The sequence below is a fragment of the Stylophora pistillata genome, chromosome 7, assembly GCF_964205215.1.
Source record: "Stylophora pistillata chromosome 7, jaStyPist1.2, whole genome shotgun sequence".
Lineage (NCBI taxonomy): Eukaryota > Metazoa > Cnidaria > Anthozoa > Scleractinia > Pocilloporidae > Stylophora > Stylophora pistillata.
The window spans coordinates 11267247-11288511 of record NC_142525.1 but is presented as its reverse complement, the minus strand read 5'-3'; the positions used below and the strand labels follow the sequence as shown (position 1 = coordinate 11288511).

General features: G+C 40.5%; 3 protein-coding genes across 10 annotated transcripts in view; all 3 read right to left on the bottom strand.

The window, feature by feature from the left end:
• Nucleotides 1–630: 630 nt before the first annotated feature.
• LOC111341964 (uncharacterized) overlaps nucleotides 631–21265 on the bottom strand; it is a 95037-nt gene continuing 74402 nt past the window's right edge. The window contains exons 1-10 of one of the 8 annotated variants that reach the window (XR_015990187.1): nucleotides 20086–20190; nucleotides 17494–17550; nucleotides 16681–16823; nucleotides 4746–4823; nucleotides 4235–4593; nucleotides 3879–4052; nucleotides 2679–3470; nucleotides 2472–2532; nucleotides 2128–2194; nucleotides 631–1340 (exon numbers count right to left, since the gene is read on the bottom strand). Coding sequence is in view for 1 of the 8 variants with exons in the window: in XM_088729161.1 (XP_088585287.1) it covers nucleotides 1292–1340; nucleotides 2128–2194 (116 nt within the window). In the remaining 7 variants the exon portion in view is untranslated. Of the gene's footprint in view, nucleotides 1341–2127; nucleotides 2195–2471; nucleotides 2533–2678; nucleotides 3471–3878; nucleotides 4053–4234; nucleotides 4594–4745; nucleotides 4824–16680; nucleotides 17724–20085; nucleotides 20191–21265 lie in introns of those variants that run through there. The other 7 variants (XR_015990185.1, XR_015990188.1, XR_015990184.1 and 4 more) reach the window with 7 other exon arrangements.
• LOC148726599 (uncharacterized) lies at nucleotides 4979–8681 on the bottom strand. The gene has a single exon (XM_088729162.1). The coding sequence runs from the start codon at nucleotides 7813–7815 to the stop codon at nucleotides 7336–7338; it is 480 nt and encodes a 159-aa protein (XP_088585288.1). The 5' UTR covers nucleotides 7816–8681; the 3' UTR covers nucleotides 4979–7335.
• Nucleotides 10444–13250, bottom strand: LOC148726598 (uncharacterized). Its single transcript, XM_088729159.1, has 2 exons — nucleotides 12833–13250; nucleotides 10444–12395 (listed from the first exon to the last, which is right to left on the bottom strand). The coding sequence occupies exons 1-2, from the start codon at nucleotides 12952–12954 to the stop codon at nucleotides 11111–11113; spliced, it is 1407 nt and encodes a 468-aa protein (XP_088585285.1). The 5' UTR covers nucleotides 12955–13250; the 3' UTR covers nucleotides 10444–11110.

The window sequence follows — 21265 nt, the reverse complement described above, 5'->3', positions numbered from 1 at the left end:
AACAAAGGGCTTGGATACTGGACAGACCGAACGCGATATGATAAAATCAATATCCACCGCAGATATTGAAATTATCATGTCAACTTAACACGCTATTGTATATTGATTAAATACTCTCGACCAATCCGATGTTTTATAGAAAGTTCAATTCGTATTTAATATATATTATTCGATGGTTTAACGTATAATACACGCAGATAGTTTGCGAGTTGCACTGTATTTTTCTGAGCCTCAGATAGAACGTCATTTCCGACATAGACAAAAAATCGTATCACCACCCACGGAACGTCCACTGCAAGTAAGCCCGACAAGTTCATCTGAATTCTGACGGTTATGTCCGACTCTGCACAGTTCTGTGCAATGTAGGACAGCTCAGTGCGACACCGGGCGCTTTGGACCAATTTCGGACGCCTCCGTCCAACCTTGGAAAGGACAGGTTTCCCGAATCAAACACAATCCATTGTAAATATCAATTTAATTTGATTTGATTTACCTTTATCTTGAAAATTTTGAAATTGACCCATAAACGTAGCCATTTTCTGATAACAAAAATAAAAACAATTGACTTCTCGAATTGAGGTCTTAAGTGTTAAAAAAAAAACAACAAAGAAAAAAAATTAAAAGACAAAATTACTGAATGTTTGATTTAATAGTTGTGTTTAATAAACTATAGCAAGATAATATGAATATAAGGTTACCGAAATAAAAAAAAAGTATTATGAACATAAAACTATAAAATACTTCCAATACTTCTCAAATCGTTGCAAATATAATACTAACAGTAATAATGATAATAATATTAACATAATAATAACAGTAGTTGCAATAGTAAAAACTAAAATTCTCCTCATATTACTTCCTCGCAGTATTTTTAGTTACCTCGATACATGTACATGTGACAAACAATTAAACAGTTTAACTTTTCCCGTTAAATACCATAGTAATTAAGTTATTTAGTAATTGTAAATTATGATGTGATATTAATACTGGTTTATTAATACCAGCAGTGCTCTTTGCATAGATAAGCAAAGAAAAATTGAAATACATTTATGTTTAATGATAATAAATGTGTGCATCGCATGTTCCTATAAGTTTATTTGTTTGAATTTACTGTGATAGTTCGAGTTGTCTCCCTTGATTTTTATTGTGCATTATAAATCACGCAAAAACAACTCGGGCTATCATCGCTGACTCCGTATTCTCACGTCTTAAATAAGGCATTCGAGGTATATGCTTTGAACTAACAGCGCTGCGGAAGATTTCAGCAAGAGCTATCTCGACTGACAGCTGTTTATTCTCGATCAGGCCTCATCTGTTTGACCATCTTTCTCATCATATCCCTGAAGAGGATAAAAAATGAAGATCTCCTAAGTTTTGTCTGAGTTGGTAAGTGGGTGTCCGGGAAGATGGAAGGCCGGGTGTCTTGGCGAACGTGTCAGCAAGTGCTAAGGAAGATGTATGCGTGGGTTTGCGTGCCTGGGTGGATGAGAAAGTGTTTGTATGGATAGGTGGGTATCTGACGTAGGTAAGGGGGTGAGTAAATGGGTGTAAGAATGAATGAATAACTGTCCAGTTGGGTGGGCACGTGCAGGTTTCTGGGTGTACCAGAAGGTGTCTGATTGGATACATGTGTGCCTGAGCAGATAGACGGCCAGGTATCTTACTGTGAAGGGGTGGGGTGGATGGTTAAGTCAGTGGGTGTCAAGTTAGGTGAATGACTTTCACGGTTGATGAGAAGGTCTCTAGGTAGGAAGGTCTCTAGGTAGGAAGGTCTCTAGGTAGGAAGGTCTCTAGGTAGGAAGATCTCTAGGTAGGGAGGTCTCTAGGTAGGAAGGTCTCTAGGAAGGAAGGTCTCTAGGTAGGAAGGTCTCTAGGTAGGAAGGTCTCTAGGTAGGAAGGTCTCTAGGTAGGAAGGTCTCTAGGTAGGAAGGTCTCCAGGTAGGAAGGTCTGTGTAGATTCTGAGCATCTGGGTGAATAGTGGCTTATGCATCTGGGTGCAGGAGTAGACATCTTGGTGGATCAGACGTTACTTAAGGGGGAGAGGGGTGAGTTTTGGGGAAGGTTTGTACACGCATAAGTGGGTAGCCAAACAAGTGAAAAGAAGGAAATGAAATCACGACATTTACCTGATTGCATCAAGCTTCTCTTCCACTGACTCCCAGTAATAACAATCTTCAGTGAATTCAAGCAGTTCTAGAAACAAAACGAAAAATTCGTTGACAAAATTTCAAAACTTCTCAGAGCAAAACAGGACAAAGTAAGCGGCGTTTAGTTCTTTGAAAAAGGATCTCATGTAAAGATACTCGCTGAGATGTTTCCATAGTTTGTGAATGAGAAGATGGCCCAATATATATATATATATATATATATATATCTTTTTTTTTAACCAACAAAGGAGCGAGCATAAGAAAAACCAAAGCAAACTCGTCATACTCTCGGGGTTTAAATTAAAATCGCCCTTAGTCCAAACCTTTTGCAAGTTTCATTTCACTGATCCAGTCTCCTTCTTTTTAATACTTCACGCGTAGATTCTGCAGAGAGAAAAGTCATTTAGATGAAATACCAATAGCGCAGTACCGCTACCTCAACTCGTCTGAAATTTCTTGTCCGTTCTCGTACTTAAAACTTGAGAGCGCGAGGTGCCTCAATAAATTTCTTCGCATTTCCATCTACATACCAGAAAATGAAATCTCTCCATACGGGTGTGCAGTGAAAATCGATCCACATCATATTCTAGGCGGGCGACTTTCTTGGCTTGAGTGTAGGTCGTGCTCATCTGTGCAATGAGAAAGTTGAGCAGAATCACTGTCACAGTCCCCATGTACGATAACATCAACAGAATCGATACTGAGCCAGCTGCAAAAGAAACAAAATCGCAGAGTTTGATGACAGTAATGAAAAAACAAACAAACAAACAAACGCGTGAGCAAACATTTTGTGGTTATTTTCAATCCGTTTTAATCTTTTCCACCCTCAGCCCTCCACGTTCGCTTCACAATTTTTCTTTCCATTTTGATGTGTTTTTTGTGTTCTATCAAACTAATATTTTCAAGTTTTCTTCACCGTATTGTAAGCAATTTCATATATGGCAATAAAGGACTCAGCATGGAATATTGAGATGAAACCTCTTCATCAGTTATTGGGAGAAGTTAGAAGTTACTTGAAAGTTGAGGAATCTTCCGCAGTCGGTTGTTGTTCGGAAAGAGCACGAAATCCGCTCAACAAGTCCTCTTCCGGCAAAACCACTGTAAAATGGAAGAAAAAAATTCAGTTTATGTTTCATTATAAGAGACACGAAGGCATACAATGAACACACACCTGAACTGCTGATTTTTCTTAGAAGACTGGAGAGACAAAAGCAAGGCTCCACAGAAAGATAGAAACACAACAGCAAAAACTGCTATAAATCTCGTTATGTCTTTCTGAATGATCTTGGCCAAGGTCTTTGTGTACAGGCAGCCCTGCGGTCCTGGAAAAGATAGAAGATCGGTTGGATCAAACGACTAAGCTACATTAAAGGTGCATTTTGACAAATTTGTCGGCAGAAGTAAATTACGAATGATTGTTGTGAAACAAAAACCAAAGTTAACACAGCGACCAATCGGAACAAAGGAAGATATCGGAAGGAGCCAATAGGAATTTAGAGTGAATACGTGTTTAGGGACTGAACCTAATAAGCGTGGGAAAACGCAAGGTATCATGTCGCACTTGGTTTTAAACTTGCATTTGATTGGTGGAGAACGTCGTTCGATTTTTTTGTGACCAGTCACGGAGAGAAAACAGCAAAACCAATGCAATTTTGGATCACTTTGGACACTCAGCTCAAGTTTGCGTAAATCAACTGAGCGAATACAGAGAAACAAAGTGAGTTTCTTACCTTGTTACAAAAGAAAACTTAAAAGTTCTCAGGAAGTTGAACAGGAACGCTAAAGATGCCACTCTCCACTGTGCTTTGTTGTCAGTGTACCGTAAAGGTATTATACACAAGATCAACACCAAGCCTAGCCAGTCAAACAGGTTCATCCACTCTTTGAAGTATGAGTGCCGCTCTCTGTTAAAGATAAAGATAAAAAAGAGTGTATCAGAGATTGGCAGTGTCTTCAATTCACTGGATCATAACATATCTATAATGCTCACAAGATTCTCACATAACTTTCCTGCATCACAAACTTGCTTTCAGACAGGGACACTGATTTCATTGCGACGAAACAGTAATGTAAAAAAGCAACTTACTTTCTCGTTGCCATGTTCCCACCAATAACGTAGCTCCATTTTCTGCCTTTAAAAGCACACACAACCCACAATTCCGCAATTCGCTCCGACGAAGGGCTAACGCTCGAAACGTCAGCTTTTGTAATCGTTACGGTGGCCAATTTACCATTTCAACTTTGTTGATATATCCACATTACTTCCTCATTTGATTAATTTCTTCATAGATGTAGAATACAACACTAAGAAGGGTGGCAACTTCACAAAATCCTTGAAGTGAATCAGCAGCACCCCTGTATTGGGTGGGGTCCAGTTTGGTAGAGCCATAAAGCAGAGCGTAGGACAGGAAAAGCATGACGATGACATATCATGCTGCATGAAGACTGGAAGGAACATAAGATTAACTCAGAATTGTGCCATCTTTTTAGATGTCCACCATAATTGGCAATTCAGGGAGCAAGTGGTTTCTAAGATTTTATGACAAAGGTGTGTATAGAATGATTTTTAAAATGTCCCATAAATGTGGTATGTTTACCTGAGAAACCAATGGCCAAAACTGTTCCATTTTGCCGGTTTTTATCAACATTCTGGCCACAGGATGCTGCAGAGCTTCCTACAGGAAACAAAAGATCACAGTCTCAAATATAGTACTGCTCAAAAGTACGTTGACAGCCCCACAACAGAAAATCCCTAATACTCGACTATTGATCCACAAAATAAGTAAACGATGTTTAAAAATGGAAAAAGTGTAGTCAGGAGATGTCATGAGTTTTATGGAAATTGGTTGCCTCTGACTGTTGTTATTTCTGAAACAGACGTTTCGGCTAATGCTTAAGCCTTCATCAGTGATATGAAAAACGAAGATCGTTATCATACGCTATTTAAAGTTAAAAACGTGACGCGAAGCTTGCGCGCGTAACTATGTATTTGATGCTCGCGCGAGGTCTTTATAGGCTTCTGGAAGTACGATGTGATCGTTCCCAGCATTCGGATCCAAAGTAGGGTGCCAACATTCAAGGAAAAGTCTCTCGTGGTAATTAGATTCGAAACCAACGACCCTGACGTTTGTAAAGTCCATGTTATGGTCGAAAAGGTGGACATGGCTTACGACTTTGGAGTTTAAGTCAAAACCTGCAACTGCCTTTTTGTGCTCCGCAAGTCTGGTCTTTAATTACCTTTCTGTTTGGCCATAGTACTTAAAATTACATTGTGTGAAATTGATTTTGTACACCATGCCTGACTTCTCGCGGTCAGGTTCGTCTCGCTCCTTGGGGCGTGGAAAAAGGCTGTTGATTGGTTTGTTGTGGTTTGTAGGCTACTTCGACCTTTTGTTGTTTCAATATGCGACTTATTTTCTCGGAAACACCCTGTACATACGGCAGCACTACAAAGCCATTGAAGTTGGTCTGGGCGGGTTGTTTAAATAACTCTCTCACAGTTCCGTACAAAAAGGCATTGGATAATTGTTATCTCGCAGAACGGCCTTTACTCGTTGTATTTCTTCCCGTCTACCTTTATTGGTAGATGGAATGTTGTTTGCTCTTTTCAGTAAGGTGTTCACAACGGATCTTTTATGGCACAAAGGATGATAGGAAAAAAAATTGAGATAACGGTCGGTATGTGTCGGTTTTCTGTAAACATCCACATGAATTGTTGTGCAGCGTCTACTTGTTATGGTGTCTAAAAAAGGCAAGCCTTGTCCGTTGGTGTTTTCTAATTCTAAAGTAAACTGTATGTTCGGGTTAATTGAGTTCAAAAGTTAACTGGGGTGCCGCTAAGACTGAAGTCGACTTCTATAGTCAAACCATATATTCGATCTGTAAGCAGAGGTTTTAACAATAAACAACGGCCCCTGGGGTTAAACATAACAATGAATCCTGGCTGTTCATGTTTGCATGCATCAAGACAAGAGCTTTGCGCTTGAACTTTCTAACTTCTCTAATCTTCTTTGACCGAGGTTTTGGAGCTGCGGCTACAAAACGGAACCCACCGGCGATTGATGACATTCCACGGTACTTGAAAAACAATTGTATTGTTATTGTTCTAGAAAAGAAACTTAACGAGAGAGCATAGTTCTCGTGTGTCGATTTTTTTTTTATTTCTCTTTCCCCTTTTTCTTTTTTTCATTAATTTTTTAAGGGGGGGGGTACATTTATTCCACTTTTCTTTGTTTGCTCTATTAACTCCATTCTGAAGGCAGTTGCGTGAGCCAGTTTAGAAGTTAGAGTGATTTCTTCATGGCTGTCATTTACATCGTGGATAACAAAATATTTGATGCCATAGCTCCTGTGCTATTGGCTTTTACTCCCAGTTGTGTGTCTCGCCTTGATGGCGACTATTGATTGGTCTTGCGAGGTCTGGGCACAAGTTATACAAGATTGGCCATGATCAGCCTCGTTCTAATGTCGGCTTGGAGGAGGAGAAACCCTGAAAGCGAGGTTCATGATAACATCAATATTTCAGTTGCAGTGATCCTTTATAGCCGACCTTAAGCACCAATACCGTGCTTTTGAATCCTGTTACAAGGAGGAACCCATGTGAATGGTCATTCAATATTTACAATAACATGTATGATTTGAAAAGTTCAGAGCAAAGGCTAAATGTGTGCCTCTACCTTCGAAAGTTCTACAAAGAAGACTAATATCTTGGGATTTTTTATAGCACAATGTGCAGACTGATAAATAAAGATTGACTCCTAACTTAGCCCAAGAAAAACTTGTCTTGAACAATCGTTAAAGAAATTGAAGAATCACTGAAAACTGACTAATTTTTTCCCTACTCCTCTCTGTTAGGAAGCCCTTTCTGTGGATATCTGAGGATTCTGAAACAATGTTTGAGTAATTACGTACCAACGATACCTTGAATTGTTTTAACGAATTAAGTCTTGTCTTTATTATTGCGCACCATCCACTCAAATTTAAGTACACAGTGAAGCTAAGGGTGTAACCGATCGCAGTGTTCTAAGCCTATTGAATGGGGAAAAATTATTATCACAAACAAGTACCGTTACTTAGTATGATCTAACATAATGGAACTGTCATTCAAACGCAATCAGCATTTGTGGCTCTTTCTATCATCTTTGTATAAAGTAACTTTTACAGTACTTTCTACGGTCCTTGAGCTTATCAGTACCAGAAACTATCTCCCAGCAATATTTTCTTCAAGCGATATTGAAGGTGGGCTAAGGTGGGACTTCCATCGGGAGGAACTATTCCATCTTCCACATGAAAAATTCGATTTTCATCAAAATCTGGCGGGATCCAGTCATTCTTGCTTTTTTCTGTGAAGTGAATGATGACGAGTCTGTTCTTGACAAGTTCTTTGTTATCTGAGAACTCCTCATTAATAATTTTGCCGTCAAAAATGATAAAATCGTCTTCTTTTTGTTGCTGCTTGTTCCGAATGAGGGACGAGGCTTGGGGTGTCCCAATCAACACGACACATTCGCTGGAGCAGAGTTCTTCCTTGAAATCATGCTCCATCACCAAGATGCTCTTGATATTTCTCACATCTGCAATCCTTCGCAGCCAGCCTTGAACATGATCCATAAGTCGCCTAGCTTTGGTGCTGTCACTTTCAGTGTACAAAAACAGTACGTATTTCATTTCCAACCTGTACGTGAAGACTCCGAACGGAAATTAATAAAATCGCTTCGGATGTCCTGATTTAACTCTTTCAAGCGGGAACTATTACAACTTGTGTTTGCAAAAAGGTCACTGCAATGGCATCAAATTTCCACTCTCGGCTACAACATATACCTAAAGCAAACGTGTAAATTGGATGTGAAGCAAGTGTGGAAAGGTGTGTCCCATAGGGATGTGATTGTTCAAGACTTGCAATCGAAATTATACACCAATTCTATACGTCTTTAGATTGAAAATTCCTCATGTTCTGTACATAATTAGAATTCCCATCCACCTCAATACAGTGGAAAGTGCTGGGCACGCCTACCTAGGCTCAAACCAAATTTTTGGCGTCTAAAATTCTTCTTCGCACTTTAATTAGCATTTGTGAACGTGCATAGTGATTACAATCTTTCGCATGTTTCACAACTCTTAGAGCTGTTTACTTTGTGATATCCGTAATCTTTCCTGGAGTGTTGTGTTTCTCCTTTCGTTTTGTCGCGGAACATTCCAACCTGATGATTGTCATTTTATCCAACAACAACCTTTCTGGCTACGACAGAGCTAACCACATTTTTATGTACCTAGAGGAATTCGAGAGAAATTAATTGTAGCTTTACACTACCTAAGGGTCTGAAATATCTATTTCTCAACCAGAATCTATTACTGGAAAAACGTAACGCCGCCATTGACAAAATCTAGAAAGAATTATATTTATTCCACTTCAGTTGCCACTGGGTTTTTGTTGCTCAGCAAGACACTTTTATGATATTGAGTTTTGTGAAAAAGTCAGATTTTCTCAAAGATTAACTTAATGGTGGTTTGCACGTTACGTCATTGCCGCCATGTTGGTGGACGTAAACAATAGATATCTCATTAGCTCCTTATGCTCGTCCACCAGCCTTTGTTCCTTTCACCATTGTTACCCGGTGTCTCTAGAGATTGGTTGCAGTCGGTTTCTTCCTTGTGCTCCTTAAAATAGAGTCCTAAAGTGTGACGTCACGTTGCCATGACAGCATTTTTTTCTGGTCTAAACAGTTTAAACTCATACTTCAAACATGGCGTCTTTATCGATATGCTCACTCGTTTCTTTCTTTTCTGGAGAGCGGAAATCGCTTGATCGCGGAGAAAACCACTTCAAATCCGACCATGTCCAAAGCTTTATTTATTCCAGGGGAGTCATCAAAGGTGAAGTCCAAGCAAGCATGAAAAATAAGGACTACAAAGTCACAGTAAGTTGCCAATTTGGGATCACAACACGTATGTTCAATTCGAAGAACTCCCAACCCCGATTTCACCTCCAATTTAATGTTTATATTGCGGAATATATATTGCAACTTACGCGTCTGTTTCGAATTATCTTTTTATCACATTTATCTCGATGAAAACCTTGAAATAAAAAACACAGAATGCGAGTGTCCTCGCGGCGAGTTCAAGTGCAGTCACGCGGCAGCCATATTTATTTATGGCATCCATAACCTTAGCAGGACGGACCTGGAATGCCAATGGAAACGAAAGCGAAAGGCAGAAAGCGTACAGTCTGCAAGCCAGATGTTTCCAGCGCCACCGAAGAAGAAGGATTACAGCCCTTTGGCGCGCGATCCTAGCCGAGAAGATCGGATGTGGCTGTACAGCGAACTAAAGCGCTATGGCAAATTTACAGGGACCTGCTGGATCTTGAGTCCCGAACCACAACCTGCTACCCCTCTCCCGATCAAGACGATTGAGGATATCATTTACTCAGAAGGTTTCCTTATGGCATCTACGAAGGGAAAACAATTAGAGTACTTGATTGAGAATGCCAAAGTAGAGGAGAGAACCATAAATGTTGTGAGCACCCTCACGGCTGGCCAGCGAAACAGCCCTGCATGGCACCAAGCTCGTAGAGGCCGCCTGACTGCCAGTAATTTTGGCTCCGTCCTCCAGGCAAAAAGAGTTACACCGTCTCTTATCAAGCGACTACTTGGGGAATACAACTTGAGTGGAGTTAAAGCAATTGCATGGGGACAGGACAATGAGACTGAGGCCCTGAAATCCTTCACCAACATCACAAACTTTACACCTGTACAGACCGGCCTTTGGCTACACGAGTCGGGAGTTCTGGGTGCTTCCCCTGATGGACTTGTGGGAGACGACTCGGTGATTGAGTGTAAGTGCCCCTACACACATCGAAATGCGACAATCAAGGAAGCTTGTGGGCACAAAGACTTTTACTTGGAGGAGAAGGAAGGGAATTATACGCTGTCTACCACACATGTTTACTGGCATCAGTGTCAAGGCTAGATGTTCCTGACAAAGCGCAAATTCTGCTACTTTGTTGTATGGACCACAAAGGATAGTGTAGTTATCAAGATTGAACGAGATGAATCTTGGGAGCACAATATTACTATCTTGAGTGATTTTTACTTTCATCAACTATTCCCAAAGATTACCGAGGGAGAACTTTGAAAAGTGGTGCACAGATGCTGGACATAATCAGAGTGGGGGGGGGGGGGAGTGGGAGCTAATGTAAATAGGCAGTAGCTAATGTTAAAAGGTATTTTTTTAAATTTCATACATTAATTTCTTAATATAACATTACATATTCTACACTCAGATAGAGACACAAGATAAAGAACCCACATTTTTCCATTTAGCATAGTAACTTAATAATAAATTACATTCTTCCTGAAAGCAAGCTTAAACAATTTTTTTTTTTGCAACCAATGGCTACTGGTAGCTGGTAACACTTATCCTGGTTACTCAACAGGGCCCAGGTACATAAAACTTATGCCACACTTAAGTAGGCTTGCATAGCAATGCAAAGGGAAGGGGTGAGAGCCAAAACAAAATCCATGCAGCACAGGTTATTTTTTCTGACTACCTCTCACCATCCCTTAAGCTAATTGAAGTGTGGCTTTAGTTTTATACACCTGGACTCAGGCTCCCAGCTTCACAGACACAAAAGTAAAACCTTTAAGCCAGCACGACTTTCACACTTGGAACTACTGGACGAAAGAATTCCATACTGGTCACATGCCCCTGACCTGGATTTAGTTGAAATGACAGTTTAAGAATGTCACTGGTTTTCATTATAATCTATTTTCACAGAACACATAGTAGTTTGTATTAATGAACATAAAGGAGATGAATATCAGAAAAATGTAAAACTGACCACATCATATTTTTGACCAAAGCTATGTCAATACCATTTGATCTGTTACAGTAGGGCTTCTAGTAATACAAAAATAATATTAAAAACTCATTGTACTATAATTTAGTTGAAAAAAAGTTCTATTCAGTCAAATTCAAAGTCTTCGCAGCCATCCTTGATCAATGGATACTGCAAATTAACAAGAGCTGAGCACAGTTGGCATAGCTTGTCAGCATGGCACCTCAAAAATGCTGGGATGAAGCCAAGGATGCGAAAACTCTTAAGTCTTGCATTTGCACGCTCTACGTGGATGCGACATCGAGCTATTGATTTTGTCGCCCTTGCCTCACTCTCTGTAAACTTTCCATTGTTGAGAAATGGTGGTATGTTCACTGAAACACCTCTTGGAACTACATCACTGATGAGAAAACCTTTGTCTGCCAGAACAAGATCACCAGCACTCAAATGTTTACAAAACCCAGACTCTTTAACCATGACCTTGTCACTGACTGAGCCAGGAAAAAGATCACTAACATAGGTTATAACTCCATTTGGGGCAACCCCTATAATGACTTTGAAAGAGTTCATTCCCCTGTAGCTGGAATATGTAGCATTCTGCTGGGACATGAGCTTAGGTGCAGCAATTTCAATGTCTGTACAATCAATCACAATGCAGCAACTGCTGTACTCAGTGAAAGAAGATGGCAAACACATCTTGTCCTTTTCTCTAGATGGCACAGTTGTCATGATGTCTTTGAACAGGAGAGAATGCAGAACATGGACAAAAGTTAGTACTATATTAGCAACAGTTGCAACACTGCATGAAAACAACTGGGCTAAATGTAGATTGGTATAATTTTGTTTCAGTTTCATCAGAGTGATAAATATCTGGTCCTCAAGTGTGATCGCCTCAACCTTCCATCCAGCATAATAGTTTATTTCACCCTTGAATCTTGAAACATATCCCACAACAATATCAAAAACATCCTTAGTGGGTAGACCTGTCTCCATCCGTATCACCTCAGGGCTCAAGCTCTTAGCAGAGTAGTGTGCACTATAGTAACTTGACACTTCCTTGTGTTTAGCAAGTTCTGTTGAAGTCATATCAAGCTCTATTGACAGCAGAGCTTCTTTGGAACTTGTCTTTTCCTCTTGTGAGCATTCAGTGGAACATGGTTCAGAGTTCTCTTTAATCTCTTCAAGCACAGATGCTACAGTTGGTAATTTCGTGGGCTCGGCAGACACTTTCCGTTTTTTCTTGGGGGTAGGTGTACTGGGAGGTGTTGGTCCTGTACCTGGCAGCAAGTCCAAACTATCAAACAGCTTGTGCCTGTTTCTGTCACTGATGGTTGGCATATTTTCTTTTCGCCCATCTTTAAAGTGACAACTGCAAAGTCGCGAATGTTTGCTGGGCTTTCTATCTCCTCTCCTATAACAGAAAAAGACAGAAGCAGTTACTATACTTGCGCTTAAAAAACCCAAAGTTTAGTTGGTCACATGCTTAACCTTGTAGTCTAAGACGTGAATGCGAAGCGAGTATTTCTCTGAGCTTGTTACTTAATACTAGTTAGTGTAAAAGCTTTGATACTCACAACTATCATATAGTTTTTTAGTAACTAAATAATCTTAGATCAAGACTGAAGACAAGGAAAGGCAAAGCCGCGAGAAAAGAAATAAGACAAGAAAGAGAAACAGCTAATCGTGAATCAGTTTGAGATAAAAAAAAAACAGCTATTTCTAATCGATGGTACAACAACAACAACAACAACAACCTTTATTTATGTGTCAAATCTAAAATAGCAGTTATACAACCACTAACTGGGGACACTACAGCATCGAAATATATATTTTTCGAAAAATACTCACCTTACAAATGATATCCACTTATCATAGAGTGTTTTATGTTTTTTCTGGTCTGGAAACGAAAAGAATCGGCAGCAGTGGCTTTCAGATGTGTGATTGCAATCTGGATGAAAACACTGGCCCATCGCAAACTTCGTCTCCGTGGCGTTTTGACTCGAATTATTGCTCACCAGGTGCTTTTGTCCGCTTATTATACTCTTCAATAGTAAGGCCAAAGGTTATCTTGATTCTCTTTATCTTATTTCTATTATTGGAGGATAAAATGCGCTATTATAGCTCTTGAAGTGTTCGAGGTCAACGACAATGTGTCACGCTAGGGACGCCATATTGGTTTGTTTAGACCACAGAATTCCGGTGCTATGGAAACGTGACGTAAGTACTTTAGGACTCTATTGTGGAGCTACTGACCACATGGCCAAAGACTGCTCTGCAGTCCGTTGTTTTAATTGTGAATGCCCTGGGCATCGAGCTCAAGAATGTAAAGACTCGCCAAGATGTTCCGTTTGTTTAGCGGACAACCATTCCATGCCTCAATGCCCCTTCCTGCTCTTCAGCGCGAACGTCGATAGTGAGCCAACGCCACCTAAAACTGAAGAGGAAAAGAAACAAGAGCGAGCCCAGCGCGCCAAGGAAAGAGAAGAAAGGCAGAAAAAACTACAACAACAGAGAGAACAACAGCGACAACAAGAAGAACAACAGAAATTACTAGAAAAGCAGAAACAGCAAGAACAACAGAAACAACAAGATCAAGAGAAACAACGAGAACAACAACGCGACGAAGGTAGAAGAGAACGACCAAGAGAACGAAGAGACGAGCGAGGGAGAGACGATCGAGAAGAACGAAGAGATGACCGGAGAGACGACAGAAGAGAGAGAGATGGAAACGATCGAGATTATTATCGCGGCCGCGATGACCGCGATAGATCTTCCCGCCGTGACTACTCTGGCTCCGAAACTGATGATGATGGATGGGAGAGAGTTAAACCTAGGAGAAGGCGGTACAGACATTAATTTTTTATTTATATTCAATGAGTAAGCTTAAAATAATTTTTCTAAATGTGCGAGGACTCGGGTCCTCCAGTAAAAGTCGAAAAATTATTCAAGAATTAAATTATTCAAACTGTGACATAATCCTTTTACAAGAAACACATGTCTCATGCAAAAAACAAGCGGAGGAATTCGAAATACTCTGGCGCGGCAAATGTCTGTGGTCCTTCGGGACTGGCAGGTCTGCCGGTGTTGCCATCCTCTTTTCTCTAAACTTCCCAGGCAAAATTATCCGTTTTTTGACCGATTCCGAAGGAAGAATATTGAGCTTACTCATTGACTACTATAATTCTAAACTAAATTTAGTAAACATTTACTCTCCCAATACTATTTCGGATCGTAAAAGTTTTTCTCTTGTCTGCACAATTACTTTCTCCCCCAAGGGGATCTAGTGATCGGGGGAGACTTTAATTGTGTAGACAATGTCCTAGATAAATTAAATTGTTCCGCCATCCTATTGTCTGATCAAAAACTTCTCCGATCCCTTTGTGCTGACTTCTCACTTACAGACATTTGGCGCAAAAACAACCCGCGCAAAGTAACTTTCACCTGGTCTAACAAAGACCATACCCAGGCATCTAGAATTGACCGCTTTCTCGTCGCTAAAGGCTTAACCCTAGTAACGAAATGTAATATTCTTCCATGCGTATACGACCTATCCGATCATGACTTTGTAAAAATTGAACTAACGACTAACCCTTCTAATCACGGTCCTGGAATTTGGAAGTTCAACAGCTCTTTACTCTCAGATGTAGAATTTAAAAACATTATGTCAAAATCGATTAATAACTTTAAGCTTAAAATTCCCGAATTCGCCTCCCTTCGCGAATGGTGGGATGCTCTAAAAATTGAAATCCGCAAAACAAGTATTTCATACTGTATCCGTAAACAGAGAATAGCAAATGCCAAAAGAATCCTAATTACTAAGCAATTAACCCATGCTAAAAACGCTTTACATTCTAATCGCTTAAATAACCCAGGTGTAATTAGCGATTTGGAAAGCCAATTGTCCTCTCTAATCTCGAAAGAAGCCGAAGGAGCTAAAGTCCGCTCCCGAGCACAATGGTTCGAAGAAGGCGAGAAACCAACACGCTATTTCTTCCGTCTGGAGAAAAAACGAGCTGACATGAATAGTTTTGAATCTTTTTTTGACGAGAACGGTGTTCTCAGAAATTCTCAAAATGATCTTGAAAGAATTTTAACCAATTTCTACAAGAATTTATTCACCAAAGATCCTCTTGATATGCGAATTCAAACTGAAATAATTGACGACCTCGAATTTTCACTGACTGATTATGAGCGCAATCTATGTGAAGGCCCTTTTTCTAATAAAGAATTACTTACTGCATTGGAAGGCCTTCAGACCGGCAAGTCACCCGGTTCTGATGGTCTCCCAACAGAATTTTACTCGTGTTTTTGGAACGATTTGAGCGAATCTCTCCTTTCTGTTTTGAACGAGGCCTTTCTTGCTGGCTCCCTCGCGGATAGCCAGTACGAGGGCCTCCTACGACTCATCCACAAAAATGATGATCGACGCCTCGCAAAAAATTGGCGCCCAATTTCCTTGTTAAACACTGACTACAAGTTAGCATCTAAAATCATCACTGAACGATTGAAAAAAGTCATGAACTCCATCGTGCATTCAGACCAAACGTGCGGCGTGGTCGGCCGCACTATCTTCTCAAATTTGGCCTTACTTCGTGATGCCCTTGACATGATTGACAAAACTAATGAACCAGGTATTCTCATTTCCTTAGATCAAGAAAAAGCTTTTGACCGAGTTGACCACGAATTCATGATGAGAGTATTGCGTAAATTTGGTTTCGGCCCCTCCTTTTGTGGGTGGGTCGAACTATTTTATTCTAAAGCCTTCTCTAGAATCATTGTTAATGGCTCCCTGTCCCCCCCTGTCCACTTAAGAAGAGGGGTGAGACAAGGATGCCCATTATCTCCTCTCCTTTATGTGCTAGTTTCAGAAGTATTATCAACGCAAATCCGTAATTGTAAAGATATTGAAGGTTTCCTGCTCCCCGGAGCAGGGGGCCTTCAATATAAAATATCCCAGTACGCTGACGATGCTACTTGCATCTTAAAATCCGAAAGATCTCTTTCTTCACTTCTCCGAGTCGTATCAAAATTTGAACAAGGATCTGGCGCTAAACTGAACACGTCCAAATCTGAAACAATGTGGTTAGGAAAATGGCGAACTAGAATTGAATCTCCCTATGGCCTCAAATGGGTCACTAAAATGAGAGTGCTTGGTGTTTACTTCTCAAACGGCCTCGTCAATGTCGACGACGACAATTGGCGGGCCAAATTAGACAAACTAAGTTCGGTTCTAAATCTTTGGAAACAAAGAGACCTGTCTTTTATCGGTAGAACCTTAATTGTAAACACTTTAGGCGCAAGCCGTTTATGGCACGTTGCTAAAGTCATCCCCCCACCCCGTTGGGTGCACGATAGCTTTAAGTCGATCATTTGGCCTTTTATCTGGAAAGGAAAAATGGAAAATGTAAGTCGCGATCGCTGTTGTGCGCCCCCATCCTCTGGGGGCCTCAACGTCGTTAATTTTAAAGCTAAGTGCGCTAGCCTGCGCCTTTCTGTTTTTTCCAGTTTAAGAGATGACTTTGGCACATCCAAATGGCATTACCTAGCTCGATATTTTTTAGGACATAAGCTAACTATTCTAGATCCCCGTTTTTCTTTTCCCACAAATTCTGGCCCCTCTTCCTTCCTTCCTTCCAATTACTACCGGCTTTGTTTAGATAATTTCCGTACCTTGCATCAGAAAACTGGTGCCTTACCTGATTTACTCACCAGTAAGAATTTATATCTTTTGTTGCTTGACCCCGTCTGCGTTGCACCCCGGTGCTCCGGTTTTTGGGCGTCTGCTATGGACCGCCCCATCAATCGTTGGGCCTGGGTGTGGCGCAAGTCTCGCCTAAAGCTAATTGAGAACAAGAAGAACGATCTAACTTGGCTATTGATCCATAGAATGATCCGCGTAAGATATCTCCTAAAGTCTTGGGGATACATCAATAATGATAAATGCGCGATCTGCGGTAAAACAGAAACTATTGAACACTGTTTCTTGGGATGTCCCAGAGTTGTGAAAGTCTGGGACTATTTCTCTCCCCTTTTTCGTGTTCTACTCGACTCCCCCTTCTCTATCTCCCCTACCTCTATCTATTACCCCTTTTCCCTAGACCAATCTACCACCAGTATATCCTTATCTAACTTTCTCAAGGCAACCATCATATATTGGTGTTGGCTTGCCAGAAATAAAGCTACCTTCGAAGGTTCTCTTTTGAGCTCCAACGCGATTATCGACTTAATTAAAAAAGATGTCCAACTCAGAATTCTTAGCAGCGACACTGATACCTTAAGGAATTTTTGGTCTTTTAAAAACGCATTTTGTTCGGCCGATGCTGGTAAACCTGTCTTCTTTCCCTCTCTTGCTCCCCCCTGAACCTTTGTATATAATAAAACTTGTTAAACCTCGCCCATGAGGGGTGCTTACTCCGGGCTACAGGCCCGCGCGCTGTTTGCGCCCCACATGGTCTGAAATATCTCTTTGTAAATAGTAAATAGAAAACTTTTAAATAGAACTTTGTTACCTCTTACAGGTGGGCGCTTACTCCGGGCTGTTATAGCCCGTGCGCTGTTCGTGCCGCCTGTAAGAGAAAATATCATTAGTTAATTGAGACCTGTAATTACCTAAGTAACTCATAATTTAATTCGAATACTTTAATCAATTAGAATTGTAAATAGATATCATTGACGAAATAAAACTGCCTGGTCTCCAGGCTTTTATATTTTTTAAAAAAAAAAAAAGTACTGTCTGCAGTTAGATATAGCTCTTTGGCATACAAAGCTTTGTTTTCATGTCCAAATTGAGCACTCTATCCAGGATGAGTCATTGCCGTTGCAATTGCGCATGCTCGCTGGTTTACTCTAGTTTGAGCACTCTGGCATGGCTTAGACGATACCACAAAGGTTGGGTCGTTTGGGGTGACCGTCTCGGTTCTCCCCCATCCTAGCATTAGCACTGCACTGATGAGGCCCAGAAGGCCGAAACAGTACTGTCTGCAGTTAGTTATATATATATATATATATATAGTGAGCTCCACGCTACCTTGGAGATGGTTGATATAATCCTCAGGATGCAAAGGAAGTATTCATTGGGATGTATTTGGAATGGGTAATCGAGGGAGGGTGGTGACTAACGTATAAAAACAAATTACGGATGTGATGGTCAGAGCGGTTCGGATGGTAAGTCTTATCACCGATGCGTGACTGATTTTATTGTATAACTGGCAACGTCCGTGGGCAAGATAAACCGAACCCTGGTTTCTGATTGGCTACCCAAGCGGGTAAGGTCGGCCCATTTTGCCAGCTCGAGATTGTCCTCTTCCTGCGCAAGAAAAAAGTGTGTGGAGCGGCAGAAAGTTCGTCACTTTTGGACTACGTCGGCGACGAAGTTGTAAAAAGTGGCAGAAGACAGTTACAACTAAGAAAAAAAAATTAAACGACCCTCTTGGATTTATGGTGCTACAAACACAGTTGGCTTTCTTTCCCGGCTCTTGAAATATACATTCAGGTCATTCTTTATTCTTATCACAGCAAAATCTTTTTGTCATATATAATAAATCCTTTATTGACCAAGCTTATTCGGTCAAGATGGCTAGAAATTATCCCCGTTCCTTTTTGGCGTTTTTGTAATATAGACTTCCGGTGGCAGATGTTCAATACCTTTTTCCATAAGCTATGATTGGTCAATGGCGGGCCGTATTTCACTGTGCGGACCGCTAAATTCAAAAGTTTGAACTTATTGATATATTTGAACTTATTGATATAATAGATATTTTACTGACTTTGTTTTCTCGGTCCGTACGGAAAGTAACGTAACCTCGCTTTTTCTGCTTGAATTTGTGGCCCATACCTGGGCCACAAATTCGAACGAAAAAAAAAAAACTGGTCGCGTAAGTTTCAGTACGGACCTCTAACTTGGTTAGTCGCAGTAGGAGGTATTGACTTCGCAAAGGTGGAAATTTTTATAATAGTCTTTCTGGTGAGTAGTTCAAAACACAATAAAGGTCTCTTACACGATAGGTTTTTCCTGGATATCTGGCATTTTCAGTAAATCGTTGAAAAATTAATCTCTGGTCATCTCTTCTTACCGATCGAAAAATTGTGGCGGAACTGCTCAGAATGGTGGGCAAAATTACCCAGACAAGAGGGGAAAATTATTCTCTCTTTTGTTACGTTTCTTTTTTTTGTTTTTTGTTTTTTTGTTTTTCGTGCGGATTGTTTACATGCTTAAGAAGCGCGCTGTTTTCCTCGTGTTTTGCTGTCAGAAAACTATTCCCACCTCGAAGCAGATGACGGCTGCAAGAAACTGTTTAACGTTGCACCAAATTAAAACGCCGACAACCACACAGCCCACAAAGAGCTCGTGTAACGCGGGTGCGACCTTCGATCTTCATCGTTTGATCGATGACCAGCCAAACTCAAAGTCAGGAAGCGACAAGTTACAGATGGTCACAAGCAAAATCGAAAGTCATTGATACTTGTCGCAAGTAACGATCTGCCCAAACTATTCTCGCTATCAAACATTTGGTATTGTTTGCCGCCTTTGGGTCGAACCAAACCCAGCAGTATCAGCAGAACCTTTTGAATTAGATATTATATTGTCCGGAACTAAGTCACCGAAATCAAGCAGATTAAAGTAGAATAAGAGCAGTATGATAAGCTAAGGCGATTGTAAGTCGGATAGATAGCTGGCATCGCAAGCTTTGTATATCGCCTATAATCCTATACCGCAGAAGACTGACGGGCCCGAAAAACAATGGGTGGAAAAGGAAGCTGAAAAATTTTGTAACATCGTCGTGGCGCTCAAATACGTATCAAGAAACTTCAGAGGTTCAAAATATAAGCAATGCTGGATTTTTGTTTGTTTGTTTGTGTTAATGGAAGGCTAGAATTAGAAGCTGCCAGAGGAATTCCGAGAAAGTAGATCCGATGCAGCTATGACCGGACGATTACCTTGCCAGCATTTTAAAAACCGCCGCCCGGTTAGCTCAACTGTGTAAGCGCCGGACTCTTGTGCGGGACGTCGAGGGTTCGAGCCTCACGTTTGCATTTAAACGAGCTATATAACCACATATCGCTCATATGCGATATGTGGTTAAATAAAATTACTTACTTACTTTCTTAATCTCGTAGTATCAGTAACTTTATCGGCTATTTACGTCGTAATGGCGCCTTATCTCATCCTATCGACTCGTATCAATAGGGCCGTAGCCAGACTTCAGAACAAGACGTGGCATGTTTCGGATCTGGCATGCGCCCAACCCCCACCCCCCCCCCCCCCCGCCCCTCCCAGAGAATTTTGAAATCTAGAGGCTCAGAAATACTCTTTCAAGCATTTTCCGTGGCATTTTTCTTCAGAAAAATTAATCTTAGGCAAGTGTAGAAGTTCACTTTTTGCTCTTTTTTATTGCTGAGCGCTTCTTGTAAGAAAAAAAAAAAAAAAAAAAAAAAAAAGAGGCCAAAAAATCTTTCAAGTTTCCGGAACAATTCATGATCGTACCCTGAATTGTTTGTAAAGAGACTAGAAATATTGCGTAGGTTTCCGGTAATAAACCGCGATTAATAATGTTTCCTAGTTACATGCAGAAACAAAAATCTGTCAACTGAATAATGGAAGCCACTGAACCTTTCACGGCTCAGACATCAGTTCTCACAATCCATAATACACTTTTTATAACTGAATTTAGCGCTATAATTAAGTTTCTAAATTAAATAATATTCGCCATTTCGTATTTCGCTGTCTTTTTATCTTCTCTCCGCTTGAAAATGTGTTAATATTTGATGGAGAGATTTTGTTTAAGTCGCCCGAGAAGTTAGAGGAATACAGATTAACATCCGACAAAATGGTATAAAATGGAACGCCCGCACTGTTTTCTGACGCCCCAAGATTTGGAGCATAACATGCCGATAACAAAAGACATAAGAAACTAAATAATTTATACAGTATTATACACTGTTTGATTCTACTCTCTTTACGTTCACAATATCAATAGTAATATTGCAAATTTCAACGATTTCCTCGTCACGCAATATTTCCCTCCTGTAAGATTACCGTTTTAGAAATTTCGAAGTACAATTAAAAAATAGAGTGCAATTGTTGATGATTCCGTCGGGGTATTTTCGGCGATCAAAGCGTCGATGCAGTGAGCCGTTGTAAAATCCTGCCCGACTTCCTCCGGACGAGTCATGAATTTGTTACGCGATCATTCCAAAGATTCCAATCAATTTTGCTCATCATTGTTATTTTTATCCACTAGTTCGACTCCCACAATGCTGAGGTCATTCGAATACTGATCA

Bases quoted from the DNA above. Each gene is read 5' to 3' on its own strand.
- LOC148726599 (XM_088729162.1), bottom strand. From the start codon at position 7,815: ATGAAATACGTACTGTTTTTGTACACTGAAAGTGACAGCACCAAAGCT.
- LOC148726598 (XM_088729159.1), bottom strand. From the start codon at position 12,954: ATGGGCCAGTGTTTTCATCCAGATTGCAATCACACATCTGAAAGCCAC. The intron at 12,396-12,832 runs GTGAGTATTTTT...TTTCTGTTATAG, and splicing joins AAGTGGATATCATTTGTAAG to GAGAGGAGATAGAAAGCCCA.